The sequence below is a fragment of the Motacilla alba genome, chromosome 8, assembly GCF_015832195.1.
Source record: "Motacilla alba alba isolate MOTALB_02 chromosome 8, Motacilla_alba_V1.0_pri, whole genome shotgun sequence".
NCBI classification, from domain to species: Eukaryota; Metazoa; Chordata; class Aves; order Passeriformes; family Motacillidae; genus Motacilla; species Motacilla alba.
The window spans coordinates 11,440,739-11,467,529 of record NC_052023.1 but is presented as its reverse complement, the minus strand read 5'-3'; the positions used below and the strand labels follow the sequence as shown (position 1 = coordinate 11,467,529).

At 40.7% G+C, this 26,791-nt stretch overlaps 1 protein-coding gene across 3 annotated transcripts in view; it reads right to left on the bottom strand.

Annotated features, from left to right (window-relative positions):
- Positions 1–26,791, bottom strand: part of ST6GALNAC5 (ST6 N-acetylgalactosaminide alpha-2,6-sialyltransferase 5) — a 65,640-nt gene that overhangs the window by 8,323 nt on the left and 30,526 nt on the right. For 2 of the 3 annotated variants that reach the window (XM_038145198.1, XM_038145199.1), the window contains exon 3: positions 3,549–3,958. In XM_038145198.1, the coding sequence (XP_038001126.1) occupies positions 3,549–3,958 (410 nt within the window). Of the gene's footprint in view, positions 1–3,548; positions 3,959–7,568; positions 12,000–26,791 lie in introns of those variants that run through there. The other variant, XM_038145200.1, reaches the window with a different exon arrangement.

Sequence of the window (26,791 nt, the reverse complement as noted above, 5' to 3'; positions counted from 1 at the left end):
GTCACCTACAGGGCAGTAGGAGGAGATGTTTTGAGCACTGTCAGATTGAGGAATGCCTTGCACCAAGGTTTCCCATTTCCTCAGGGAATCAGACTACCACAAGGAAAAAAAAAAAAGTGGTGGTGTCTGTGCCAGCTGCTTAAAAGACATTCCTAAACATAAGGGAATTTTTTGACTAAATATGCCTGGAGGATGCTGAGGAGCCTAGGTAATTTGTCCTGTCCTTAGTGGATCACTTGGTAACGTATAAACTCCCAAAACACATTTTTACTGCTCCTGACACGCAGACTTTCAAGCTAAGCTAGCATTTGGAGAATGACATGTTATAAGCATCTCATGATTTCCAATTATGGGGCCTTACTTATTTTCTGACTGTGCACTGAAGCCTGGGGTGGGGGGTGGTGCAGTTTGTCACACTGTAATAGCTGGGTCATAAGCTCAGTGGAGACCTTCAGGCACAGCAACAGTACAAAACAGGGAGAATTTTTGGCTCAAAATGATTAGGAAAGAGAATGGTAGGAAAAATCCTAAAAAAATTTGCTTCTCTGCCACCTGAGAGTTTCTGAGCTCTGAATCACAAGATAATTCAGGAACATGTTCAGGCTAAGAGTGCTTTGGAGCTTTCACAAGTCCACTGTTCCAGGTGCCCAACACTTACATTCCAAAACGAAGGAATTGGAGCAATTGCAGCCAGACACGACCAAAGCTTTGCACAGGTCAGGACACCCAGCTAGGCTCTCTGCTGGGTTAGCTTGCTTTCTGCTTACACACAGGCTGTCATTTATTGTTTTCCAAAACCAGGAAAACAACTGAATATAACTAAACTGGCTTAGAAGATGAATAATCAAATAAAGATTCAAAAATTCATTCAAGTACCACTCTGCCCTCTTTAAATACCATGTCTGTAGGACAGCAACACAGAAACAGGATTACAGTGTCTTGCATTTCCTAAAAGATCTGAACAAGAGTCCAACAAAAGAATACTGTTTTTATACCTAATCAGCAGTAATGAAAGAATATGAAGAACTGTCATGTGCTTATTAGGGGAAATTATCAGATATTCTTTTATATGATGAACTAACACACTGTGCTGATAATTCTGCAGTGCACACTAAATTACAATTAAAGGCCTTTCTGCTCCACCAGAATCTCATTTATAATCTCTTTGGAAATACTCTTCCTGCAGTTATTTCATTTATGCTGCTTTTATCTAATTACTATAATATTGGTTCTGAATCGTATTTTCTTAATGTACCCTTATTCAATTATAAAGTTATTTTCAAGTACAGTTACTTTATAATGCCAAATATATTGCTCTGCAGCCTTTGTCTTTCACCATGCTATTTAACTGGCACTGTTTTCTGAAGGTTTTTCTTAATTTCAAAAAAACACAATACATCCTATTACCTTTCTTCTCATCATTTTCAAGACAGAAATGAATAGTCTGGTCCTTGCAACCTTGCAATCATGCTTCTCTCTCCTTCCTTTGTTTTTTTGTAGGCACTAATGTCAAGAGCTCAGGAGAAACCCCCTGGGGAACAGCAGCATTCTGGGCTACACAATGTTCTGCTCCTGCCCCCACAGGTACCTGAAGTTTTTCCCTTACAAATTATTTCCTATCCATGTTTCTTTTCATTTTCCCTTTCTTCTGGGCAGCTTATTCATTTATTTTCATCTCCTGTTTTAATCTTCTTAGCCCTTCAAGTATGCTGTCTGTGCCCTCTAAAGGAGTGGTTCATTCAGAGCAGAGCCTGCAGTTTATTAGAATCAACAGGGTCTGTTCCTCAGGCTGACTTTTGCTGGCATCTGAGTGCCCTTGATTGACACTGGGAGTTCAGGGTGCCCATGACTGAGTTCACTATAAACTTGTTACAATGTCATTAATGGCTCAAATGCCTTGAGAATATTTCAGGACGTGAGCCTGGTGCCCGGGCAGAAAAAGAAATGCTTTCATCATACTCACTACAGGCCTCTGGCTCTGCATGGGTGATGCAGAACCAGAAAGAGCAGCTTGCCTGAAATTGCACAGCATGTGTCAAAAAAAGAACAGGATCCTGGCAGTGTCAGGGAAGGAAGGGGGCCCTGGCTCCCCATGGCAGAGCTGAAGTTCTGAGAGTGAAGCAGGAAGGGAAGTTGTTCCTCAGAACTGGGAACAGCACATGATCCTACCCTGGATCACCAGAAGCACAGTCCAGGAAAGGAGGTGGCAGTGTGCATTCCTTGTGTCCAGGGCCTCCCCCTGGGGCTCATGGTGGCCAGGTTACAGTGCAATTTGTTGACTTGCATGCCTTTGTAAATACTAAGCAGACAGATAACCCTCTGCACATTTCTTGAAGGGCTCAAATGCTTAATTTGCCTTCTCACTTTGCTTCACTTTGGAAAAGACAAACATATCACAACTGGCAGGGTATCTCCCCTTGTTATCCTTCCTTCTTGTTCTGGCAGAGACCCAAATACACCGATTGTAGAAGAGAAGACCTTTAATGTAACAAACCCGACCAAGTTTCTCTGTGCTCTGGTTTGTGCCTGAGTCAGCCACGAATTCAGATCCACTATAACTGAACAGAGCTCAGCAAGCAAACCATGTGGGGTGGGACAAAGGCAGCAAATGCCAAGCAAATGTTGCCTTCAGCTAAGAGGATACAGCAGTTTCCTCTGACATTGGGTCTGCCTCTCTCTGAGTCCACAACTGGATCGATCCCCGTTCAAGCTTTGGTGTGTATGTTTTGTATTTGTAAGGTAGAACATCTGACTGTGAGTTACTGCACAATAAACCTACTTCTTCATTTGTATCTAAGTGGGCACCCTGTGCCATTTTCACAGCAGCATATTTAATAAGTAAAAAACCAGAACTTCATTAAAAATAAATGTCTTTCATTTTGGGAAGTCTTTAGTTTGAATGCCCATTTTCAAACATTATATGTGGAAATACTCAAGTACTGCAGTGGGTCACTTACTACAAATTTGATTTGAAGATCAGCCTACAAGTCTCATAAACAGTCTCATAAAGATGTAACTATCATAATAACTTCCCATTTTCCAGTTGCAAATGTAAGATGAACTGTTCCGAAGCACCTAATGTATGACTAATGTTTATTTGTTTTACAAGAAGCTTTACAGCTGCAATGTTCCAAAAATGCTTAAATTCAATAAACAGCTATTATAATTCACTGAATGGTGGCATTTCCTCTATAAGAAAACATAACCTATCCATTCTAATTTTTCAGAGTCAGTGAAAAAAACTTTAATGTATATTACCCCAAAGTGAGATTTAAACAGTTCCTGCCTCCTCGACTCCATAAACATTACATCCAGACTCTGGTATTCTAGGCTGATGAGGCGATACTCCATACAAATCATTTTGATGCGTATTTTTTACTTATGTTACCAGTGATGTTATTTGGCATGTCATGCCACATTACAACTCATGAGGCAGAGGATTTAATGGGCAGGATTGTCCCTCTGAGCAGATCTGAAATTGGTATATATAAACTGCATTACTTTACTACTCTGTGACATCCCCTAGGTGTATCCATGTAAGTTCTCACCTGTCTTTTCCAGTCTCCCGTTTAAAAAGGTCATCAAATTGAAGCATCTTGTGGCGAGAAATCATATACACTTTTAACTGAGGCAGTATCTGGTTCATCAGCTGCAGGTTATTGTACACCAAGCCTTTGCCATCTCTCCTCATGTAGCTGCTCGGGCCCCAGAAGATGAACACAGCACCATGGCTCATATTTAAGAGTTCGTTGCGGTTCCGTAGAATCCTCTGGATGCTGGAGTGTGCGATGACTCGCAGGCTGGTTTTGTTCCCAACGTCTTGTCCGTAGCCCCGCGTGGGCGCGTCGTTCATGCGTATGACGCACTCGCTCTCGTCGATCCTGTCCCCCTGCCTGCTCCCCAGGAGGTGCCCGGAGCTGGTGACCAGCGCACAGCTCTTGCAGTGCATCTTCAGCGGCTGCAAAGACACACGCACTGCACAATCAGCTGCAGACACCTTCCCTTTCTCCACACTGCTGTGCTTTACACCTTCATGGCATATTTCACAGCAGAAACCTCAGAGCAACGTGCAGAAATCTCTGCCAGCAGTCTGCCCAACTAGCTGGGGACCATTACCTGTACGTGTTTGGGGGGAATACGGTGTGGATGTACAGCTCCTAGAGTTCCTCTGTGGAGCTAAGCCCATTGGGTAAATCCTCCTTTTCACTGCTGCTTCATAAACAGAAATCACAACAGATTTTCTACTCTTCCCAGCTGCTTAGGATTGTACTTCTTCTACTTCATATAACAGCTATAATTACAGTATTTTTTATTCTCCACTTCCTTTTTTTTTTTTTTTTCCCCAGGAAATAATAAATCCTAAGTCTTCATAAGTTCATGTGTGAATAGCTGTTCAACCCTTGGGTCAGGACATTTTGCTACATGAAGAGATTGATACCCTGGCCCAATCCTTCCATGCTATTTGCAAGTTGTGCCACAACCACTGCAGTGCTCTCGTACCTCCCTTATGGTTCAACAGTCAGAGCTGGTCAGTAATGTCTGTGTGTATTCTACATGACAGTGAGTTAGTGCACTGAACTTTTGCTACCTTGTCAGGTCATGTTTGAAAGTTACTCAGTAAAATGGAATGGGAGGTGCCTGTTCAGTGAGTGCTGACCTAATGTGGAAGCAGAAGAGTAAAACAGGCTTTCATGAAAATGAAAATGCATGATAAATCATGTTACAGAAGTATGCCACCACCACAGGTATCAATTACAGACGAGTATGTCACTATCTACTGCTCAGCTTGAGAACTAAAAGGAGCAAGGGTTAACAGTATTCCCAAAGTGCTAATTTCTAACAAAATACAATAAACTGTGAGGTAAATAAAGACTGTTTGAGGGGGTGCCTTGGTAGCCCTGCAGGAAAAACTATCTTGCACTTGGTGTATATCTCAGTGTCTGTGAAAAACAACAAGCAATGACAACAAAGCAAACAAACAAACAACAATGCCCACCCACCCCCTTAAAAAAAACCCAAACTAGCCCAACAAAAAAACCCATCAGATAAACCCCTGGCACAGAGACTGAACTGCAGTTGCTTGATCATTGTGATCTACATGTATACAGGAATCCAGTGACTACATCAGTCTGCAGTGAGGCACAGCTTTAAACTCTAAAGCTGAAAAGGACTCATGATGTAGGTTTGACACAATCTCAGGCCCCTCCCTGTCTGAAAATGCTTTGGCCCTGAGTACTTGATGGGAGTGTTTTACTGTAGTAACTCGGTTTTCATTTTGAAGGTATTAAGTGGTTACAGTTACAGTCTGAGATTCTTTTTTTTCTGTAAGACTAGCTCATGATGCTTAATGCTTTTTAATTAAAGAAAAAGCAAGAAAAAGTATACAATCTGCACAGTGATTCAACCAGTAAGCCTTGTCTCTCCATCTCCCCCAATAACAAAGTCCCTTTTACATCTGTGGACTATAATCCAGAGCTAATGGTATGGGTGAAAATGTTCGTGCCTTTGTGAGCCAAGGTTCCTAATGTAGTATTTACATGCATTTTCCTTTAAGCTTTCATCTGCCACTTTGATGAATTACCTAGTGAAAGGCTCTAAGGTGAACTAGCTGCTCCACCACCATGCTTGGGAAAGCAAGACAAGGTGCTAATGAGGTTAAAGGAAATGTAGTCAGCACCAATGTTGACTCACACAGGTTTGAATATCCACATAGCAAGGCATTTTCACCTAAACAATCTCTGCTGGTTTCTGGCCTACTGAGCTACAACTTCCTCGTTTCTTTAAAAAAAAGCCTGCAACAGACTCCATCAATTGTTAGGAAACAAGGGAGCAGAGCTGTGGAAACTTGGGGAGGGGTCTGAGGCTACCTAATGAACATTAACACCCCCCAGAACTGTCCCAGACCTTGTTTGAAACGTGTTCCTTCTGGGAAAAAGTCTTTAGACTGAAACAGTGAGGTATTGCCCAGCCACTTCCTGAATGATGCATGGGGGCTGAGCCCTTGTAGCTGCTCTAGGCAAGTAATTTTCAGTTGCCTCACTCAGATTCCTTCAGCTGAAGTCTACAAAACTCGCACCTAAAAATTATCAGAGGAATTCACAGGGAACAGCCACAACATTCTCACACCAGCTGTTTATAATGCTTTGACAACAGTGAAAGCAAGGAGGGGAAAATGCCATTGGCTGTAATATCAGCTCACTGGGAGGCAGCGGTGGCACCAGAAATGTCATCTACTTAAGCAATAATAATGGAAGCACAAGGCAGTTCTTTGGGATTGATGACCAGCTGGAAAAAGTTGATGGCCTGAGAATAACCAGGGGCCATTAAGCCAGAAGAACATTAACTCCACAGAAAATGCTGTTACAGTAATTATTACAGTGATATTTTGGGGAAAAAAGCAAAGTGAAAAGAAAGCAAACCCCATGAAATATGAGTTATATTTCAGGAGCCTTGCTTCAAAAGGGAGAAGGTGAGAGGTAGGTGAGTTTTATAGCATCTTGTTAATTACTTTGAAGTGTAACATATCATGCATGTAAAAGCTGCTGACATTGAATCGTACCCATTGTTAATAAGCAGCCGCAGTTCATGTGCACCTGAACTCCATGGAGAGCACCTTTGTGACAGGGCAGAGCACATGGCTACTGCTACAGCACGGGTCAGGCACTTACACAGCACATAAGCCAAGTACTGTCCAAAAAAATTGCCCAAATCACCTCTCAGTTCCAGTCACTTCAAGACACACTTGGGAGAGAGGGAGAACAGAGGTTACAGTACAACAATTTCACAGTGTAGAGCCCCGGAAGATGGCAAACCAGCTAGTGCTTTTCAAGGATAGATGGACTATCCCAAGGGAATGAAGGCAGCAGGGGAACTCTGTCATGGGATAAACCCCATAAAGCACCTTTGTGCCCATGAGTAGATCCACACAGCTACAAGTATCCCCAAAGGCAAAACCAACTCCTGGCAACTCCCACTTCCAGAGATTAGCCCAGAAGTGCTGCTGCTCTATCACAAATGCCTGATTTAGTTAATGAAACAAAAACCAATGCCACAGTTGTTTCTGTATTTTCCAATTTGAGGTAATTTTCTCTTTTATTGACTTTAAAATCTATGCTGTCCAATGATCGAAAAATGTTATTTTCAGACACTTTAATGCTCAAGTACTCGAGAAGAATAAATTGAAAAATGTTGTTCCTGATACAAAATAAGTTATTCTCAGATATAATTCTTTTCTTTGTGATGAAATCAAGTAAGTTTTTTTTTGCTTATAGAAGTCTCTTGATTTTAAAGCCAAGATTTAGATAAGAAGACAGCTCTCTCCAGTAAAATCATGAACACTGTAAAACAACACTTTTTCTTATACTGAGTACTTAATGACCTACTTTCAAGACCCCTGGGTTCAGATCACTCCATTATCAGTAGTGTAAAAATTTCTGTTCTATAAATAAAAGCCAGAGTATTTTATCTTGGCAATGATGACCTGGCCACAACAACAACAAAACTAAATCAAACCAAACAAGCAAACCCATCTGTCCAAAAAAACCCAAACCAAAACAACAAAAAACTACCTGCAGTGAGAACAGCTCACTACTGAGTCCAGCAGAAGAACCTGTCAGTTCATGAGCACCAGCATTCCTCATGGATACATCTGGAAATATCACAGATGACTTCAAAGTGTATTGGGAGACAAGAGATACCATGAAGGTTAAAGAATATCCAAATTTGTTTTGGATGGATGACTTTTAACTAAGTACTTGAGACAAAGGGCAAAATATTTCTCTTGCACTGGAGCACCTCTATTGTTGGCCAGTGTTTGTCTCCTTTCAGAGCTGGAACAAGAGGCTACAGAGCTGCTCCTCTCTGTAGTAACCAGACACTGAACTGTTTTACTGAAACAACAGCCTCTCTGCAACAGCTCCCAAACTGACTGCACAAGTAAAAGCAGTGGTACAAATAAGAAGACTGATGTACAGGAAAGCAAATCTGTTCCCATGTTCAACTGAATTAATTCAGTTGAATTCAGTATGTTAACGGTTGAAAAAGCACACATAAACCCTGTAAGAGCCAGTTATACTGCTTCAGGAGAAAGTGACCTTATTCCAGAGCAGCCTTGCTTTCTCTTTTTGTTACAAAGCAGGTGATCTCCTTGGGAGGAGTTTCATGTCTCCCCCACCTGCTGCCCATTGAGCCTGGCCTAAGCACAACCGCTTGTGACACTCACTGTATGTTTGCTTCTTATGCTCAGTGTTTGCTTCTTATGTTCCTTGCCTTGTGCGCAGAACTTAATCAACATTTCCTACGTGACACTAATGAACCCTGAGTTCACACCATGCTCAATGCCATTTGTTACTTATGGCTTGCTCTTGATTGCTGCATCATCAGCCACCAGCAAAACCACTAAAAAATTAAGCAGTGATACAATATTTTGTCCTGGCAGCTTCAATTTTTTAAACTTTCTTGTAGCTTTGAGCAGCTCTTAGGTTTCTCACAAGCTGCTGGCTTGGAACCACTGCTCTACCAGGCTGGCTGCTCCTTCCCAGTGCTCTTCTCCCAGAGGCTTGGAGGACAATGCCCTGTCTCAACTATATCCCAAGCTCTGCAGGAGCTCCAGCCATGCCCAGCCCACTGCTGGCGCACCACAAACAGCTGAATGCTCCAGCTCTGGTGAGCCCCTGTCATTCTGCAGTGCCCCAGCTGTAAAGCTGCTCATGCCATTATGACATGTGTTGTTTCTATCAGTGTGCCTCCTTCTTTAGTATTGTCCCTAAAAGACTGAAAACTGTAAGGCCAAATCTGCTTTTCTTTGAGAGATTTCCAACAACCACCTTAAAGTAGAATAGAAGCCCTGAGGCTTCACATTTGCCAAGTAACTTGTGTTCTGTAAGCCAATGCAGCAAGCTGTGGGACTCAAGCTGTCTCATTACTAAAGCACAGCTGTGCACTTCAGAAGTATTTCCACAATGCAAGGACTCTGGGAGACATGATCCCATGAAAATAATGCAGGTTCCCTGATTATTTTTGGTTTGTAATATATTGATGGAACAGTACTTTCATAATACTATAAAAGGAATAAAAAATTAAAAAACAGACGAACAAACAACAAACAAAAAACCAAACCAAACCAAAACCAAATTAAATCAAACCAAATAAACAAGCAAACCAAAAACCCAACAAAATAAACCCAACCACATACAAGTTGAAAGAGTTTGCTATTTTTCAAGTCCCATCTATGAAATGATGCTATCAAGCCAGTCTTCTCTGAACAGTAGAAGTCATTCAGGTGCATATTGGAATATTGTAGGTAACACTTCTGTGTATAAAAAGCTGGAGCAAAAAACCCCAAACTGAAACACCAAAAGCATGAGAAGAGTTTTTAAGTTCAATTTGCTGAGGTAAATGCCCTTTTAAAGTCTCTGGGAGTTTTGATTTTGTGGTGCAAAGTTTGAATATAAAAGATGATTTCGCTTTGACCATGACATTTTCACGTGTGTATTCATACAGGGAGTGCAGCTTAACCTCTACACTCTGCATGCCAGCTCAGACTTCCCCCTCAAGTTTCATAAATTTTGATTCTTTAGCCATTATACTAGAGAAGAGTACCTTATGCAGGTACAGAATGGTGTAAAAGAGAGGGAAAATCCTCTGAGCAAATACATTTATAATTATTGCTGAAGTACACTTTTACAACATTAGAGAATTTACCATGAAAACAAACTGCATTATCCACTGAACTAAAAGCACTGACTGCCTTCAAAACTATATCCCAGTGACTGATAGCACACAAGTAAACAGAAAGGGTTAGGAGATACCACTTGCCCAACATTGTTAATCCTTATGCAAATCCAAATAACAAGCATTTGCAGTGAAACTTTGCAATTCAAAAAAGGTCTGGCAAGTCTGCTCACAGAGATAAATGCATGTCTGTTTAAAAAGATAAAAGATAAAACAACTGAATTTCTTATTACTTCTCTTTGTTTCTTGGCCTGTGGAGCTTGAATATGCAAATATTGTGGAAACATTAGCATTGTCATTTCCCATTGATTCCTCTGAGATAGTTGTATAACTGGACTCTGCCTTCAGATACTGGATAAGACAGTGAAATAGCCAAACTCCAGCACTTGCATTCCTCACACTAGGGATCACAGAACCTCATGTTGTATTCTGCCAAGGAATTGATTTTTTTTTTTTTTTTTTTTGCCATGATGCTCTACTGAGGGGCATCTGCAAAACCTGTAGGAAAACCATAATAATCCTATTTTGAAACAGTCCTTAGATCTAATTAAATTTCAGAACATGCAGCTGTATTATGAAGAGGGAAAAAACCCAACAAATGCACTCCACAAAGCTTTCAGTGGAGTAATTTCCTTAGAAAAAGTCCCGTTAAGCACATTAGTCAATGAAGAGTCTTCTGCTTGTGTGAAGTGTTTTCCGGCACATTAACTCGTTTTCAGGGGACTGCCTGCTAGTCAAAGCTTCCATTAGATTAATTAAAATATGGCTTCTCTCACTGGAAAGAAAAGGCATGAGTTTGGTTACAGCACATTGACCACCTCTAGGAACTGAGCCCTTTCTAGTTATAGAAAATCCATGAGCAGGAGCAGCAGCACAGGAGATGAACAACAGGGTAACTTTTGGTATATGGGGCACATTTCTCTTCTTATTTTAGAAGCATGATTACCAGGTGCTGATGTTTTCCCCTAAGCCACCTGAAGTGAATATAAGGTGCAACCTTGCAAATTGTCAGCACATATAAAGCTAAGATTTAGAGAGTAGTTTCCATCCTGAAACCTATAAATGTGTCCCACGAGGAAGATTAGTATCAATCATAGGCTTATTGGAGAGGGAGATAGGATACAATGATAACCTGAAGCTATCAACTAGAGTAATGGTCTCAGAAGAAAAAGCAATCAGAGAAAGAAAAGAATATCCTCAGTGAAAAGCAGAACTGGAAAATCAGGCAAGAATGTATCACGTTGATGAACGTGAACTGTTATACAAGAGAGAGTATCATATGAACAATACACAGGCTCTAAAGAAATGGTTATTGCCTAATGTTTATCTTAAAAGGAGTGCAAATAGACATCCATATTACATCAAACTATTTTACTTTTATTCTGCAGCTAAAGTACTTGCATTATAATGAAATAGAGCCACAGGCATGGTGTCATACCTATGCAAATTGTTATCACTGAAGTTTCAGAAAAACAGAAATTATAACGATCTTTGGGAAATGTATTGGACAGTTTGGATTTTTGCTTCAGAATGTTTTCACATTTTCTGCTTTGCTTTGGTATGTTTTGGCAGTTCTTCCCAGTTTAAAGACTTCATGTCAGTATGCCCTCATATGCTCTCTCTGCACCTGTCATGGCTATGCAGGAGATTTTTTGAGGTTCAAGCTTCACAAGGTCCATTTTTTTATCTAACCTAGCTTTAAAGCCAGGCATCACTGATCTTTAAAGTTTGCGCCTAAGTTTTCAAATTCAAACACTTTTTTCTTTCTGTGGCACTATCTGGCTCATCCAAATGCATCTCAACTCTCACTACAACTATTATCTCTACAAGGCAATAATGTGATGGGCATTGCAAGGACAAAGCAAGCCTTTCCAATGGTATCCAGTTGTAACAGAACTAAGCACAGCATGCAGAGCCCCTAGAACAGGCCAGGTGAAATATAAGACCAAATCTCTAATTAGAAAGTTACTGACACCACAGAGAATTTTTTCTAAAATATATTTTGTCTTGTATTTCTCTACCTGGTTGAAGTAGAGTGAAATAAAAAATAATGCTCTTTATTCATTTAAAAAGCCTTTTTCAAAAATTTTATTCACATGTCTTTCCTACAAAATCTGTCAAAAACATTCAGCCTCATGGTCTTTTGATTCTCATGTGGTAGCTCCATGTAATCTTCATCAGCTTGTTTTATGTAAACCAGGCTGTTCTATATCCTCTTACTTCTGTCCCTCTGACTTAACAGCACACCAGAAACTAGAGAACAGAATTAAAGAAAGCAGATTTAAATCCTTCCCCCCCCCCCCCCCCCCCAGAAGTTACTGAATCTGAATTTAAAATGTTTCTCTGAGGACACATCAGATTCAATAATACACAAGGTGGCTGTAGCATCTCCACAGCAGGATCCCAAGGCAGCCTCCACAATCACTGGCATATTGACACCAAAGACAGATGCTGGAAACAGGTACTGGCAGCTGAAGTGGCCAAAACATCCATTTAACTTAGGACTGACAGGCTGCAGAAACACACTGCAAAGTTCTCCCATGAACATATGTAGAAAAGAAAAAGAGAGAGTGTTTTGTGCTAAAGTATTTGTATCTTTAGTTTTGGACGAAAACCAGATGCAAAAAAAATATATTGAAGACAGACATATAAACATTTGTGTATCTGCAACTATGTATCACTACAATTTTAATGGACTTTGGACAACTATATTATTGAAAAATAAACGTTTTAAATCAGGGGTCAGCTCTTTCAGTGTTGGGAGTTTTGTTAAAAGGTCTCAAGCATTCAAAATATGTCTCTCCAACTGTTCACTATTACCACAGTCCTGATCAGGAGACAAAAATAAACACATTTATCCAATCAGGATGTTTGTATTGAATCTATTTGTCTGCATGCAGGTTAATATGAAATTAAACACTTTCTAGATGGAAATATTTAGCACTGAAATGAACCTGTCAGTGAGGGTTAATTAGACAATCAAGGACAAGAGCTGGCACTCCATCTGCCAACATGGCACTGCTGCTCCAAAGAGGTGCTCTTCAGTTTGCAGCAGAATGTCCAAGCTATGTTCTGTGTGGGTGAAAAGGATGAGGTAAACTGGAATCTCTGGAGGAGCCACTGAAAAAGCCTGGCTGGAGAGAAAGGAAGGTCTCCTTCAGAGGAAGGTACCCTGGGCTGCAGGGAAAATGGGAAGAGGGAGCCCTTAAAAAACTCAGCCAGGGAAGAGCTGATAGCAAGTCAGCTAATTACAGGGCAAGAGCAGGGGCTGACCTTGCTAGAAGTAAAGTCTATTTCAGATCTGTGTATTTCACAGATGTTTTGGACACTGGCTTATAGCTGTGGCATACAAATGCCTTTTTTTATGCTTTACCATCAATTAGTTTGAGTGAAGCATGATTTCCAGGCACTTAGTTAACACTCTTCAGTAATATTCCTTGCTGCAAGATGTAACTGATCTGAAACTGGCAAAATGATGGAACTTAAAATCACAGCTACATAATGCATTTGGTCAAGGAAGAATTTGAAGCATAGGAAGGTGTGCCAGAGAGAATGGCAGGAGGCTGGTTTAAAAGACACACTACAGAAATCAAGAAAAAAGGAATCACCTCTTAGTGAGCAGCAGCAGAAACAAAACCTTCCTACAAAGAGGTGCAATATGGAGTCCCAGAGTCACAGGGGATTTCTGAGTGCTTTATACACTTTATCTTCTTTTTATTTTACATTATTAGTCCTAAATGATACTCCTCGGATGTGATGTGTGTGTCATTTAAGTGCATTTTACCTGACAGTGGCATTGAACAATTCCTGCTCAGTTCTTCCTGGGTTGGGGGATGGAGTGTATTTCACTGGATCACTCCCTGGATCCATTTCATAATCACAACAGGAGGCAAAGAGAAGTCAAAAGAAGGCAGGAACAAAAAGAAAAGTTAGGTGGATGCACAGCACTGCTGTCTTTAGTAACACTGAATGCACAAATATTAAGGCTAAATTGCTATGATAAGAGGGGTAACAGAGGTAGTGGTGATGGAAGAATGACAAGGAGAACACAGCAGCACAACCATGAAGAAGTTCTACATTGCAGATACTTTTATGAAGTAACTCTCAGTCTTTCATTGTTTAAAAGTCACCATTACTGATGCCTTGACATCTAACTGATAACCTGTCAGCAGGAAGTTTTAAATTCCATAACCAATGTTTGCTTTGCAGGGCTCTGTGCCACACCTGGCTGCAGCCCAGGATTCTCCTGTCACGTGAATGATCTTCTGTCAGTTTCTTCCCAGCAAAAGGCATATTACTAAATCAGTTTTTCTGCACTGGACATGTATGTTCATCTTTCCAGCTTTACTGCCCCAAACAATGCTCACCCATCTGAACAGCCCATTTTTACCAACTCAGACCTTCTCTAGAGCCACAGTTTCAACTGTCAGGACAGAAGGCAGGATATTGTCTTCTTGTCAGGGAGAAACACTGGAGTGTCAAGAGTTTTTTGTGTGGGAATCTGCTGCCCGCACGCCCACAGTCCTGGTGCTTCTCACTCCTGGCACACCCTTGGAGCCCAGAGTTGTCCCCACCCTGCTGTGCACACCGTGTGCAGGTGCAGGTGCCAGCCCCAGCCTGGAGCACCCTCAGCAGGGCTCTGGGCAGTGTCCCCGTGCCTGCGCCGGCACCGCCGAGCCCTCAGAACCCACTGCAGGCCACCTGCAGCCCCCGGCCCTGACACCGATCTCACCTAGCCGGCACGCAGGGACAAACAGGGCTGGCACACTGTGACCAACACATCTGCACAGGACGGGGCACAGCGGGGACAATCTGCCAGGAGATGGCACGAGAGCATAATCCTGGCTCAGTCACAGGCACCGGGAGCCCCCAAAGCGCTGACGAGGGACAGCCACTGAGGGCAGCTGGCAACCTGACATCCTGAAAACCAGGGCGGACAAAGTGGGAATTTCACCTTGGGCAGGCAGTGTGTCAGCCCTGCCTATCGCCCAGATTTGCACAACCAAAGAGAAAAACAGCATCCTCCCAGGAGAAAGGCCAGCTCCTGTCAGCACAGCACAGCACAGCCGGGAGGAGCCTCTGTCCTGGAAACCCACATTTGAAGAAATGCAGCCAAACTCCACTGATGTGTCAGCACTTAATTACAGCTGGAGTGAGGTTCAAATCCTTCCCTTTCTGTCATGTGTTCTCCTTCCAGAAACACGCATTCAGGAAAAAAAAGCAGCAGTGCAGGATTTCTACCCCTCAAAAATAATAATCACGCTACAGCCCTACTATTATAATTAAACAGAAATTAATTACATTTTAGAGAAGGGGACAGTTTCCAAAGGCTTAGCTGGTTTCCTTTTTAATTACGGTGTAATATTGTGAACACAGCAAAAATCTTCTTTTTAACATGCTAAATGTGCTGGGGGTTATGTTTGCTTTAACAGACTGCAAAGGATGCTACATTTGCATTTAATTAAAAAATAAGTTATTAAAACAGTTTATTTTCATTCATTGTATATTTATTTAACATGTGGATGGTTTCAAATCAGAAATAAGATTTTTTTTCAACTAGGTGTCAACAGACACCTGGGAGAGCAAATCAAACCAATGTATTTTCAAAAGAAAGCTTGTTAATGCAAAAACATTTGGCCTGTCACAACTAGACTATTTTCGAACATTCACCTTTTCCAAAGGAATCAATCTCTATCCCAAAAGCTAAACAGTACTTTACCTTTGTGACAGGAACAAAATAACACAACCCCAGAAACTGGAACACGTGCAGAATGCTCACACCAAATGTGAGCTACCCTCCAGCCCAGAGTGATCTGAAGAAACAAATCCTGTGGGTAGATGGCATCATCCCTTCCAGCTGTGGAACGGCTGTGGGAATGCAGGCTGGCTCTGCCAAACCTGGCAGAGCATTTGGGAGAAAGAAATTCTCATTTTCAGCTCTTGAGCAGCCTTACATGGGAATCGGGCAAAGATTTTGGCAGATGCAAAAAAACAAATGTAGGCATCCAGTTCACTTGAAATTCAAATGAGGAAACAGCAAAGCTCATTTATGTGCTTTCAAGGTTAGTCAACAGCTAAGCAAATATTTTTTTTTACTGAAACTTTACATTTATGTTTAGGAGTAGAGCTTTAACTGGGTTAAGTCCTGCTTTACACACACCAAAGCTCTTCATGGGATTTATCTCTGGGTTTCTGTATTAAGTAGAAGTCTTAGGGAACCATTTTTTCGTAGCCACATATCTGATTCATCACTCCTTGGAAGGCTACGATACATCTGTCATGGAACCCTACTAATTACTAGTACATCACCAAAGCTGGAAGTGTCAGAAGCATATCCAAAAAGAGTTAAAGTGGAAAGCCGAAGATTCAAAGAGCTCTGGGGTGAAATTGTGTCACTTTACAGATGAACCTGTAATCTATGTGAAAATAAATGATGTATAATGATTACAAAATTTGAAATCAAATCTTCACATGGGGACAATTCAATAAGGTTAGGTGATTATAGGACTATGCAGCAGCATCAGTTATAGAGCCAGAAATAGTTTCATGTCCCTCAGAGGCTACAAAAACTCTGCGTTGCTTTATTCACCAACATCAGAGGACATTCACTTTCATCTAATAGTCTGGGGAGGTCTCGTCTGGAGGGAAAAAAAATAAATAATGGAAGGCATAAGCCCAAGAAATGACTGGCAATGATCCTAACTTATCATCCAAGCCACCATTTGCTCTGCCAATTGATGGGAAATGAAGTGTGATCAATTCCAGTGCACTGTACATTGTTCCCACTGACTGACCTGCCAACTCTTTGATTGAATAATTAGCTAAGATATCAATATCTGCCATTTTGCACAACGCTCACAAGACAAAACCCCTAAGTTTTCAGAAAATGGACAATCACCACATTATCTGCAACTTTACATTTTCTTTCACATTTATGACTAAGCCTTGATACTGCCAAAATATGGAATAAAAACGTAACAGTACATAAGAAGTATTAGAATCCAGGAGCATGAAATCTAGAGGTCAGTGTAACCCCTGAAGTAATACAACATACATTTTTAATCTTACAGATGAATAATAAGCCGTATCAAAAAGGATTAGATCTGTGCTCCTCATTTACAATAGTTCACTGTAAGTAGTCACCTATTTTCCACTCTCACTACCAGGGCAAGAAGTGTTAACTCAGGTGCTGGGTGGTGACTGACAGCAACGCTGACATTTTAATAGCAGCTACTGTTTAAGAGCACTATCACCATCTTGTGCTTCTTAAATAAAGATTTAATCTACTTTTGATGCAGCAGAGCTCTGCAGACCTGGCAATCTGCTGTTAGGGCACATGGAAAGGTTTCTTTACTCCCATCACCCAGTCCCACACCGGGTGTGTAACAAGCTGTTCCAAAGCCATAAATTAGGCTCAGCAAGGCACTGCCTGACATTATACTTTACATTCCAGTCCCAAGCCTGAAGTGCTAGCAAACAGAGACACTGCACTTACTGTTCTATTTCAGACATAAATGGTGTTAACTTCAAACACAAATCAGTTATTCAGTGCAAAAATGATACATGACTTTTAAATTGGACCCTTTATAAGTATTTTGGTATTTCTAACTTTAGTTCACACACATGGATGTAATTCCCAAGTATCCAGATGTCATAGCCATATCTAAAGACACCACTTCTCCCAAAATCATTCTGTTGAGGCTTTGAGTGTGTTCACCACTTTTCCCTCTAATTCTCATACCTATCCCCCTCCTATATGCCAATGAAGAGCAAAACCAGAAAGGGAAATGTACAAACTGAAATTGCAACTGCATCACCTGAAATGAAGGAAAGGGCTAGTGGCTTACAAGGCAGGAATGAAGAAACCATGTGAAAGGGAGAATCATAGAATCACGAAATCAGTTAGGCTGGAAAAGACCTATCTTACTCCACCTCATGGATGACTAACTTCTTTCCATGCTATGCTGTAACAAATCCTAGCCCTTGCTATTCGAGAATAGCAAAGTCCCAATAAAGGTATGTGCTGCTCAGTGCTCACTTTAATGTGCATAAACGGAAGACATTTTGGTTTGACAGGTAGTGGCATCTCAACTCAAAGAAAGCAGATTCATCTTTCCTTCTGGGCTGACAGCAGATTAAGAGCATAATGCCGTAACTTGATATCAATAAAAGGCTTCCTCTGCACTCTGTCCGAGGTCTTTGTTTTTCAATTGGCAGAAAATCTCATACCAGTGCCACCCTAGTGCTGGCAGTTTGTCTGACTGATCATCAACCTGAATTGCTTCAACAGTGACCACCTATGAAGTACAGGCTATGCAAGTGCTGTGCAGGCAACTCTTACTGTGGAAATGTACAGATGTATTTACTATTTGCTAATTAATATGGTTTGAGGCAACCTGGTTCTGTGCATTTCACATGTCGAAATACCTCCCTTGTATGTTCTGAATGATGCTTTTTAAGACCCATTATCTCACAATATTTAACAATGTGTTCATCCCTCATGAATAAAAGACTGGAATGACCAACTCCAAGCCCACAGGCAGACAAAATGTTAACAGACAGTCTTCATCAGATATAACTGCATCCTTCCTGTATTACTCATGGCAGTTGGCCAGCCTCTTTTCTTTTCATGAAAAAAAAGCAACATTCAACAACAAAACAAAATCCACCACAAAAAAACTCACCAAAAAACCCCAACCCGAAATGAAAAATAAAATCCAAAAATTTATCTGTGTTTTTTTAACAGGGCTTAGCTCTGGTGAGTATTAATTAAGCACCATGAGTATCACAGAAAAAAAAAAGTCTCCTTCCTCCCTACTAGCAAGACTAGCAGCAGGTGGGATACAAAAATATTCTACTCTTTCCAAATTAGCCCAAAGCACAAACTACTACCAGTATTCTCTTTGTTCTTCTCACCCAGAGCAAATCCTACATGAAGTTTGAGAAAGACAGATGCAACTTGAGCAAATTAGCTCCAGGAATCAAACAGCTTATCCAAGAAGAGGTAGGATATCTAGACTTTCACATTTGTGGAATTGGTTAGTAGGCATCAGTGATAATGACAACATGATGGACTGACAAGACTTTATTTTCCTCCCAGACTGGAAAAGTCTGATTCCGCTAGGCAATAAATGTGAATTATTTACAGAGTAAAGATTTGGTAGCTACCATGCAGTCTGCTGCACATGGGTGTATGTAATCCTTTATACCATAATTGTGCACTATACATGCATGGATAAAATGAACACAACTGCAAGTGGAATACTTCTATATCGAAAAATATTTCCCATATTAACCATTCATCTTAATACCATGCCTCTTCTTATCTGATTGTTTTACTGAATATTGGCAGGGTTTTTTATTCAGCTAAAGCTCACTGAAGAAAGGAAGGAAAATATGCAGTTGTTTAGCAGATCGGGTCAAAATGGATAAAGAAGCCTCAGGACTGCCTAACATGCCAACACGCCCTACAAAATAACATTTACTGAACAGATTTTCACAAGCAGCAATTTCTATTTAGTGAAGTGGTAAATGCCGTCTTGCAGTATGAGAGAATTAAACATTCTCTGAGAAAATTAGCCATCTAGCATCACAGGAGGTTCCCCTTTATCCAGCATCAGTTAAATTTTGCTGTCTTCTAGGAAGGAGATTAAATTTCTCCTTTAAAACACTGTTTCCAACTGTCTAATGCACTTTGGCAAGCTTTCAAAGGCAGGCTGGCACCAATGAATTTTCTTTCCAATCCAGGCCACTTTCTTTGCACCCAGCTTCTCTACTATTTTTTCTGTGTTTTTTCCTTTCTTTCACAGTTGCTCACTCCCCAAAACATAGTTTTTTTTTCTGGGCTAAAATCTCTACACAATGCATATGCCATTGCAGTGATACAACTGTAAATGAAGTAAATTTGTTGCAAATCAAGATGTTAAATTAAGAGTACCTTTGAAACATCCTGAAATTATTTTGAAATATGAAGGAAGCAGATCAAAAACTCACAACATGAATGTGAATTTTAAGATGTAATAGAAATCATCTGTGTTTTCTGTCTGTAAGGCTTAAATATTTTTTTCTGGATTTTTTTAATTTTATTTTTTTTTTATTTGCTATATGACTTAAACCTAGAAATTACAGCACTTCTGGACCTTAGCAGACAACCTTCCTTCTAGAACTACATAAGGCTTTTCTTGACTCAGGCATCACCAACTGAAAAAAACTGCTGCATATCGTAGTCTTTGATGATTTTTGTAGTATCTTTGATGACTGATGATCTGTTTACTCTTCTGACCATACTGCAAATTATACAATTTTAAATATATTTCATAGTCTTTTGTGTTTTTCTTAAATCTCTAGCACATGGGGTGACAGAATTAGATAAGAACAAGTTTCTCAGAAGGACAGATATGATATCGAGGGAATGCATAAAGAATGGTCACATATGCAACTTCAGGCTTCTCTAGTTATCACAACTGAGATATTTCTGTTTAAACTGCATCTACTCTTTATCCAGGAATTTTTAAGTACTCCTAACTGTGAAGTGTGCCATATTCTCCTTGTTAACCCTCTTAGTGTGAGGATTCTTGCCAGGGTTTTGGAGAACAGTGCTCTGCCATGAATTAAGCCCAGCATTCTCTCTGCCTCATTTTAATTCATCCTTCTCCCCAGAATCAGATCTGCAGCAAAACCTGAGACTATCTTACATACACAAAGCTTCTGCAGGGTGACATGACTTCAGCATCACACCAACTCCTTTCTGCTTGCCCACCCTGCTGCTGGCTCCATCCCTGAACTCCAGGACATGCCACTTATGTTTTGGAAAATATATTCCTACTTCACCCCTCTCAAAAAGATGCACTGGAGGCTCTATTTGCTTTATTCTTCCCTCTTTGGCAAAAGACTGTTGTGCTGCCTACCCTTCTGGAGAACTGGCCACTCATGAGTCACCTGGCACATGTCCTGGTAATGACAGTATGGCCACTTGAACCCTTTTTGTCCTCTCGGCTCTTGGCTTCCTCCTCAGGAAAACCCAGCAACACTTCAACTCATTCTCGCAGGCAAGATTTCTTCACACCCTGGGAGAGAAAATGTATCTGTTTCGGTCTCCTAGTCCAGTTCTTGGCACTCGTGCGGAACTCAGAGCGACAATGTGAACGGAAATGTTTCTAAAATAAATTTTGAGTGAGATTGTAACTATCTGATTGAAACACATGGCAAAATCCTTTATGCCAAATGAGAGACATTAGAAGCTGCCTTAAAAACTGATGAGGAATGAATGAGATACCTTCTTAGACCTGGCAGGACTGATATGCATTGCAAAGCCACCGCTGCCTGCTGGCATCTTGAAGGTATTGTCAGGGAAAAAGCCAAGGACTGAACAGGCAGGGCTGCAGATGAGTCACTTACAGGCTTCAGCTGTAGAGGTAGTCCAATCTATTGCTCCCCTCCACTTTCTTACCCCCACAAAAAAGCCTGTGATCTGTCCCACGGGACACCTTCAGCTTGTGTTAACACAGTGAGGAGAGTTCAGTCTTGAGCCCTGGCCTCAGGCTGGCAAGCTCCCTGCTTCCATGCAGCACAGAGGCACATCCAGGCCGCTGTTCCCCAAGCACTGCTGGACAGTCCCTCTAGGATGAGATCCTGGTATTCTCCAGCTCCAATCCTAAACTATGATGAACCATGATCAAGAGCTGCTGGAGCAAAGATATGCCATGAGCAGACACCATGGATTTCATCCACGTAACTTCACTTTGGCATAAAAACCAGAGCATCTTCTAAAAAGCTCTTCCCTGGTGAGCAGAATATATAATATTTTACGTTATTACCAACAGGCCCTTTATTACACTGAAACTGACTCAATTTAAAGAGCTTTCAACCCCTAAAGGGTTTCAAGCAATTCCCAGTAAATTTCCATGTCTAGATATGTCAATAAATTCAGCCTCTTAAGCAGCAAGAATAATCCACCATGGGAATTACACTGCATTTACCGTATGTATGCAAATAAATTTGACTAACAAAAATATCAGTTTAAATACAAAAAGTCAAATACTATTTGTATTTATCAGTTTTGAGTATAATTTCACCCATTTTCTTTGTTTTGTACCAGAAAAACTGCAAAAGGGTGATTCCTTCACAGCCAGTAATCCTGCTGAGCTTCACCTTTTACCCTGGTTTCTTCATGAAATTCGTTCCAGCTGCCGAGTGTGACAGGTATGCAGCAATATATGCTTGGTGATGAGCACTTGTGACAGCATTTAGGCTGACCCAGTTTTCAAGGCAGTTCATATATCTTAGTGGAAAAAAAAATCCATATCAATGAAAAGGACAGGAATGCTATTAACACATTATTGTCTCTACTGACCCCTCCCAAAGAGAGAGAATCTTCCTCAGTAGTCAGCCTTTGCCATTCTTAGGCAATTTTTATTCTAGAGACATGTTATTATTACAGCAAAACAAGTATATTATGTTGGGAAAAAAGTAATCTTAGCAGAGATTCAGCTATACGGTGAGGGAAGTGCTTTTTACAAGGCAAGCTGCATCACCCCCTCAATCATGCCAAATTCTGCCAGATTTACATTACAAATCATTCTGCATTACTGTCTCCTCTAAAACAACCGTGCCTGGCTGCAATCACATATTTTCTCCTCTCTCAGCATCTACCTGGCTCCTTACCATAGGTGTGGGGTCTGATGTCCTCCCATCACCATCAACAGTAGCACACAAGAAGTTATTCCCATTACTGCATTCCTACACAAGGCAACAGCCTCCACTGCCATTTGGACAAGGCATTGCCCTCAATAGCTCTAGAATTTCCAACTGCTTTAGTCTTTCTTTGTAGTAAACAAGCAACTACAAGCAGTCCTTCCACTGACCAACTATAAAATCAGGCTGACCAATAATGCTTTGAAAGCTTCCTTTGAAAGCTTCCTGTATCCACTTCTCTGCTTAGCTGTCACATTGAGAACAGCCTCGCTTGCTTACTACTAAATAGGAACTTCATTGTACTATTTGAAGTTCTGCTTAAGCAGTTTTTACAAGAATAATAGTAGTTTATTGCTTTTGAGCCAAGTAATTCTCTGGTCAAAACCAGAAAAGGAAAAAAAAATTCCTCTTCCCCCTCTCTTCCACATCAGATTCATTTAATAACATGGCTATATCTCTTACAGCCTAGTTTTTTCCCATATCTCTTAGAGCCTAGCTCAATATTTGGATGCCAGGTGCCTTCTCTCTTACATTGTAGAGCATAATTAGGATTTGAAACTCTCTGCCAGTTGGCCACTTGGTTGATGAGGAGTAAGGGAGAAAATGCATTTTAAGTTCAATACTCCTTTCCATTACTTAATGCAGAAATAAGCCAAAGAATGAATAAGAAGAGACGGTGAACAGAGATTGCACAACATGCTTGCCTGGTGGCTCAAGAAGCTCATCAACACGCGAGGGCTTTCAGGAGCTCTCTGTGAAATGGTCACTGGATAAGATGCAGACAGAGCAGCGGCTGAACCCAGCTCCTCCCAGCATTCAGCTCACACTCCCCTTGCTCGGATCTCTGTGCCTACAGGCACAGCTTCAACCAGAAGTGCAGAGCAGTCTGACCCCTACATGAGTTTGAAGTTTAAAGATTGGGGTTGCTTCCTTGAGAAAGAATGGTAAATCACTTCTGACCACGGAAGAAGGAAGGGTTTGCCTCCTGCACTGCAGATAAGCACACTAACCACCAGGCTACTCTCCATGGCAGAGCAGAGGACCTTCTTGTTTAACTGAGGGCTCAGAGGAATTTTGCAAAGTTTATCTTGAACACCAATTTTTGAAAAAAGGGCAGAGGAACTTATTTCAGGACCAGCATTAGGACAGTGTGAAGGAAGGTGTTTCCTCAGAGCTATGAATAAGCATAACAACAGATATTTAATACAACTCCTCCCTCATTGTTTTCTATTATCTCTTGGTGTGTATTTAAGTTTTCTGGTTTTTTTTCCCCCAAATAACTATATTGTCTTTTATACCTATGCTAATGTACATATATCTACTGAATACTATATAAACTAAGCAGATTTGGCATTTTATGTCCATACACAGTTACACCTCTAAGGCTTAGACAGTATCAGTTAAAATACTTCAAATATATTACTGTTTTACCCACTTTCACAGACCTTTCTGAGTGTTACAAGAGGAGACGTTATTTCGGGCCATACAAGTCCAACGCAGAGCATGACTCTACCTATGTAATATGCTTTTGTCTTCCTTTCATGCATCTCTATCTCCATCATTAATTTTGCACCATCACGTAAATCCAATGTTTATCTGCTGTAAGAATATGAAACACTGTATTGCCTTCACACTAACAGGGAAGCATAAACACTATACCTTTCTTCCTGAAGATAGATTTCAATGTATTCTTTACAGAGAAGTTCCCTCCTTATTGATCCCAACAACATCTGAGAGGCATAAAAACTGCAGTAATAGTCAGGCTGCTAATGTGAATCACAAACTCTTTTTCAGCACATGTGAACTGGGATCTAACTGCCCTTAACATTGATACACAAATACAGTTATTTGACATAATGCAATTTCAGAGCAAAATCACATCAGTGCATTAACCTAATACCAGGTTCCGTATGGCAGTCTCATATTCTTGGCTGATTACTTAGAAAATGCAGCCTAAACCACCTTGTGCAAGTAAAAAACATCTAACCTATAGAAAATAAGATTAATAACCTTATTGGACAGATGCACTCTGAGATTCTAATTCTGCTTCAATTCCTGTTTAGCAGAAGTTCATTAAACTCCTACATCATGAGTCTGACCTAGAAAAGTAAATAAGTACTCTGTTATTCCCTTTAGAGCCCTGAGTTACTAATAAGGAATTATAAATCTCCAGCCACTTTGTCAAGCAGCCAAATACATCCCAAGTGAAACACAACTGCAAAGTTCATAAAAATAAGACCAACTGAAATGCAAGACTAAAAATGTGATTTTGTTTTATAGACCATGAACTAATACCACATTGTTTCTGCTTTTGTGAACTACAAATATGAACAAGTAGGAATGCAGTAAATGCAACTAACTTCACCAGTGTCAAGTCTTCACTGGGCCTTGTTTGTCTCCTCCTTGAGCATCAAGTTACTGCACTTACATAGGACTGTTCATCAAAGATGTTTAAGCTTATATGAAGACTGATTGGTAGTTTAGAAGTGAAGAGACTAAGGAGCAAATAATCATTAAAAATTCCCACATTCCTCAGCTAAAGTCACCACACAAACCAGAAATGGGCTTGTAATGGGATCATAGTTCCCTGGATCAACTCCCAGCTCTAAACCCCACAGAATATCACGGGCATTGCTCCAGCAAAATTATAAGCAGATACATTACCAGAAATTTATGAATAATCACAGTGAAGCAAAGCCACAGCCTTTCTGTGCTAAGGGTGAAACCTGGACTCTGCTGGAAGACCTGGCTTGCTGATAAAAGCTTTCTTGGCTTCAGTGGGTCTAGGACTTCCCCTTTTCTTCTAAATGCTTCCTGAAAATCTGCCTTGGATTTGCTGGATTCATCTGTTGGATGACCTCAGTTATACTATCCAGGCTATGTTAAATATAGTAGCTTGAATTGTCATTACCTACAGCAATTAAGCCTATAATTAGATCCCCTTCAATGTCTTCTTGACTTGCAAATGCACCTCTCTGACCTTCCTGATGTTGTTTTACATTTGACCCTAGAATTTCTTTGGTTGCTTTCCTAATACAATAGCTCCAAAGATGACTTTGAACTATCTGGCCAAAAAGCTGAGCCCTGGTTTTAAGAGTAGAGTGAGAATTATTTCTAATCACGTTTCCTCTCTCTAACTACAAAAGACTTAAGGTTCATTTACAAATCATCCTACTGCTGTTTATCCCACTGCTTTTGCAGCTGTCCATCAGCCCACAGCTTCACAGAACATTCTGCATGCTGCGGAAACTCCAAAATTTGCACCTGTTTGCAACTGTTTGCAACGGTTGCAACATAAACATTGGTTTTGGTAAGAATTTGGCTATACTGGTAAGACTGGTAAGCTCGACCTTTCACCTTGCAAGGCTCATTCCATTTGTCATGAGGAAACCCTCCCAACAAGACCACAAAAGCCCTAAAAGCCTGTCTGCTCCCAGAGATGAAGATGGTATGTCTGGTTCACAACAGTCACGTTCTGGCCATGACTGAGCCTTCCCAAGTCAAATACTGCACATTTGGCTGCTGCCTTCTGAGGGCAGAATGGTCTGTACAATGTACATTCTATGTGTACACCACAGAACAGTTTGGGACTCTGTGGTATGAAAATAACTTAAGTTATAACATGGTTTCACAATTTGAATTATACCTGATGTATTTGTCATGCTGATTTTTAATTCTCTATCCACCTCTAAGGCTGACATGGCACCATTAATTACATACCTGGAACACTGTACCTGTACAAAAATGTGAATGAAATTGCTAAATTAAGATTGCCTCCAAGAAACTGTTGCTTAGACTCATTAGCAATATAATAGTGCAGTAATTGAAATGCATGCAAGAAGCTGTTTATTCAACTGGCCAAGAAATCTGACAGTTACTAAAGGCAATCTTAATCTATACAAAGAGAGGGTTAATTAAAAATATGCAAATAGTTCATGTTCTTGTGTTTCAAACTAGGAAGTACCTAGTGTCCCATTCAAACAGGTAATGAGAAGACAATGGATCCTCTGGAAGATCACAATGAGATGTGAAACACATTGTACAAAAGGTGTTAAAAAATCATGTGTTGAAATACAACATACCAGGAAAACGAAAATTAAAATCTTGCGTACTTGGTTCAATCCACGTGCCTTTTAGCATCCCACAGGGAAAATAAACATGTTTTGTAACGACTGACACCTTCACATCAAATTCAGAGACGAAGTCACTGAGGGAGTTTTCCAGCCTCACACAGTGTTTCAAAGACAGCATGTCACAGGCTGTCCAGCTCTGACAGAAAAAGACAGACGTGGCTTTGGGCTGTGAATGAGACAATATTGGACTGTTATGTGGTTAAAACCAGCTAAAATTCCACCAATTTTTCAGT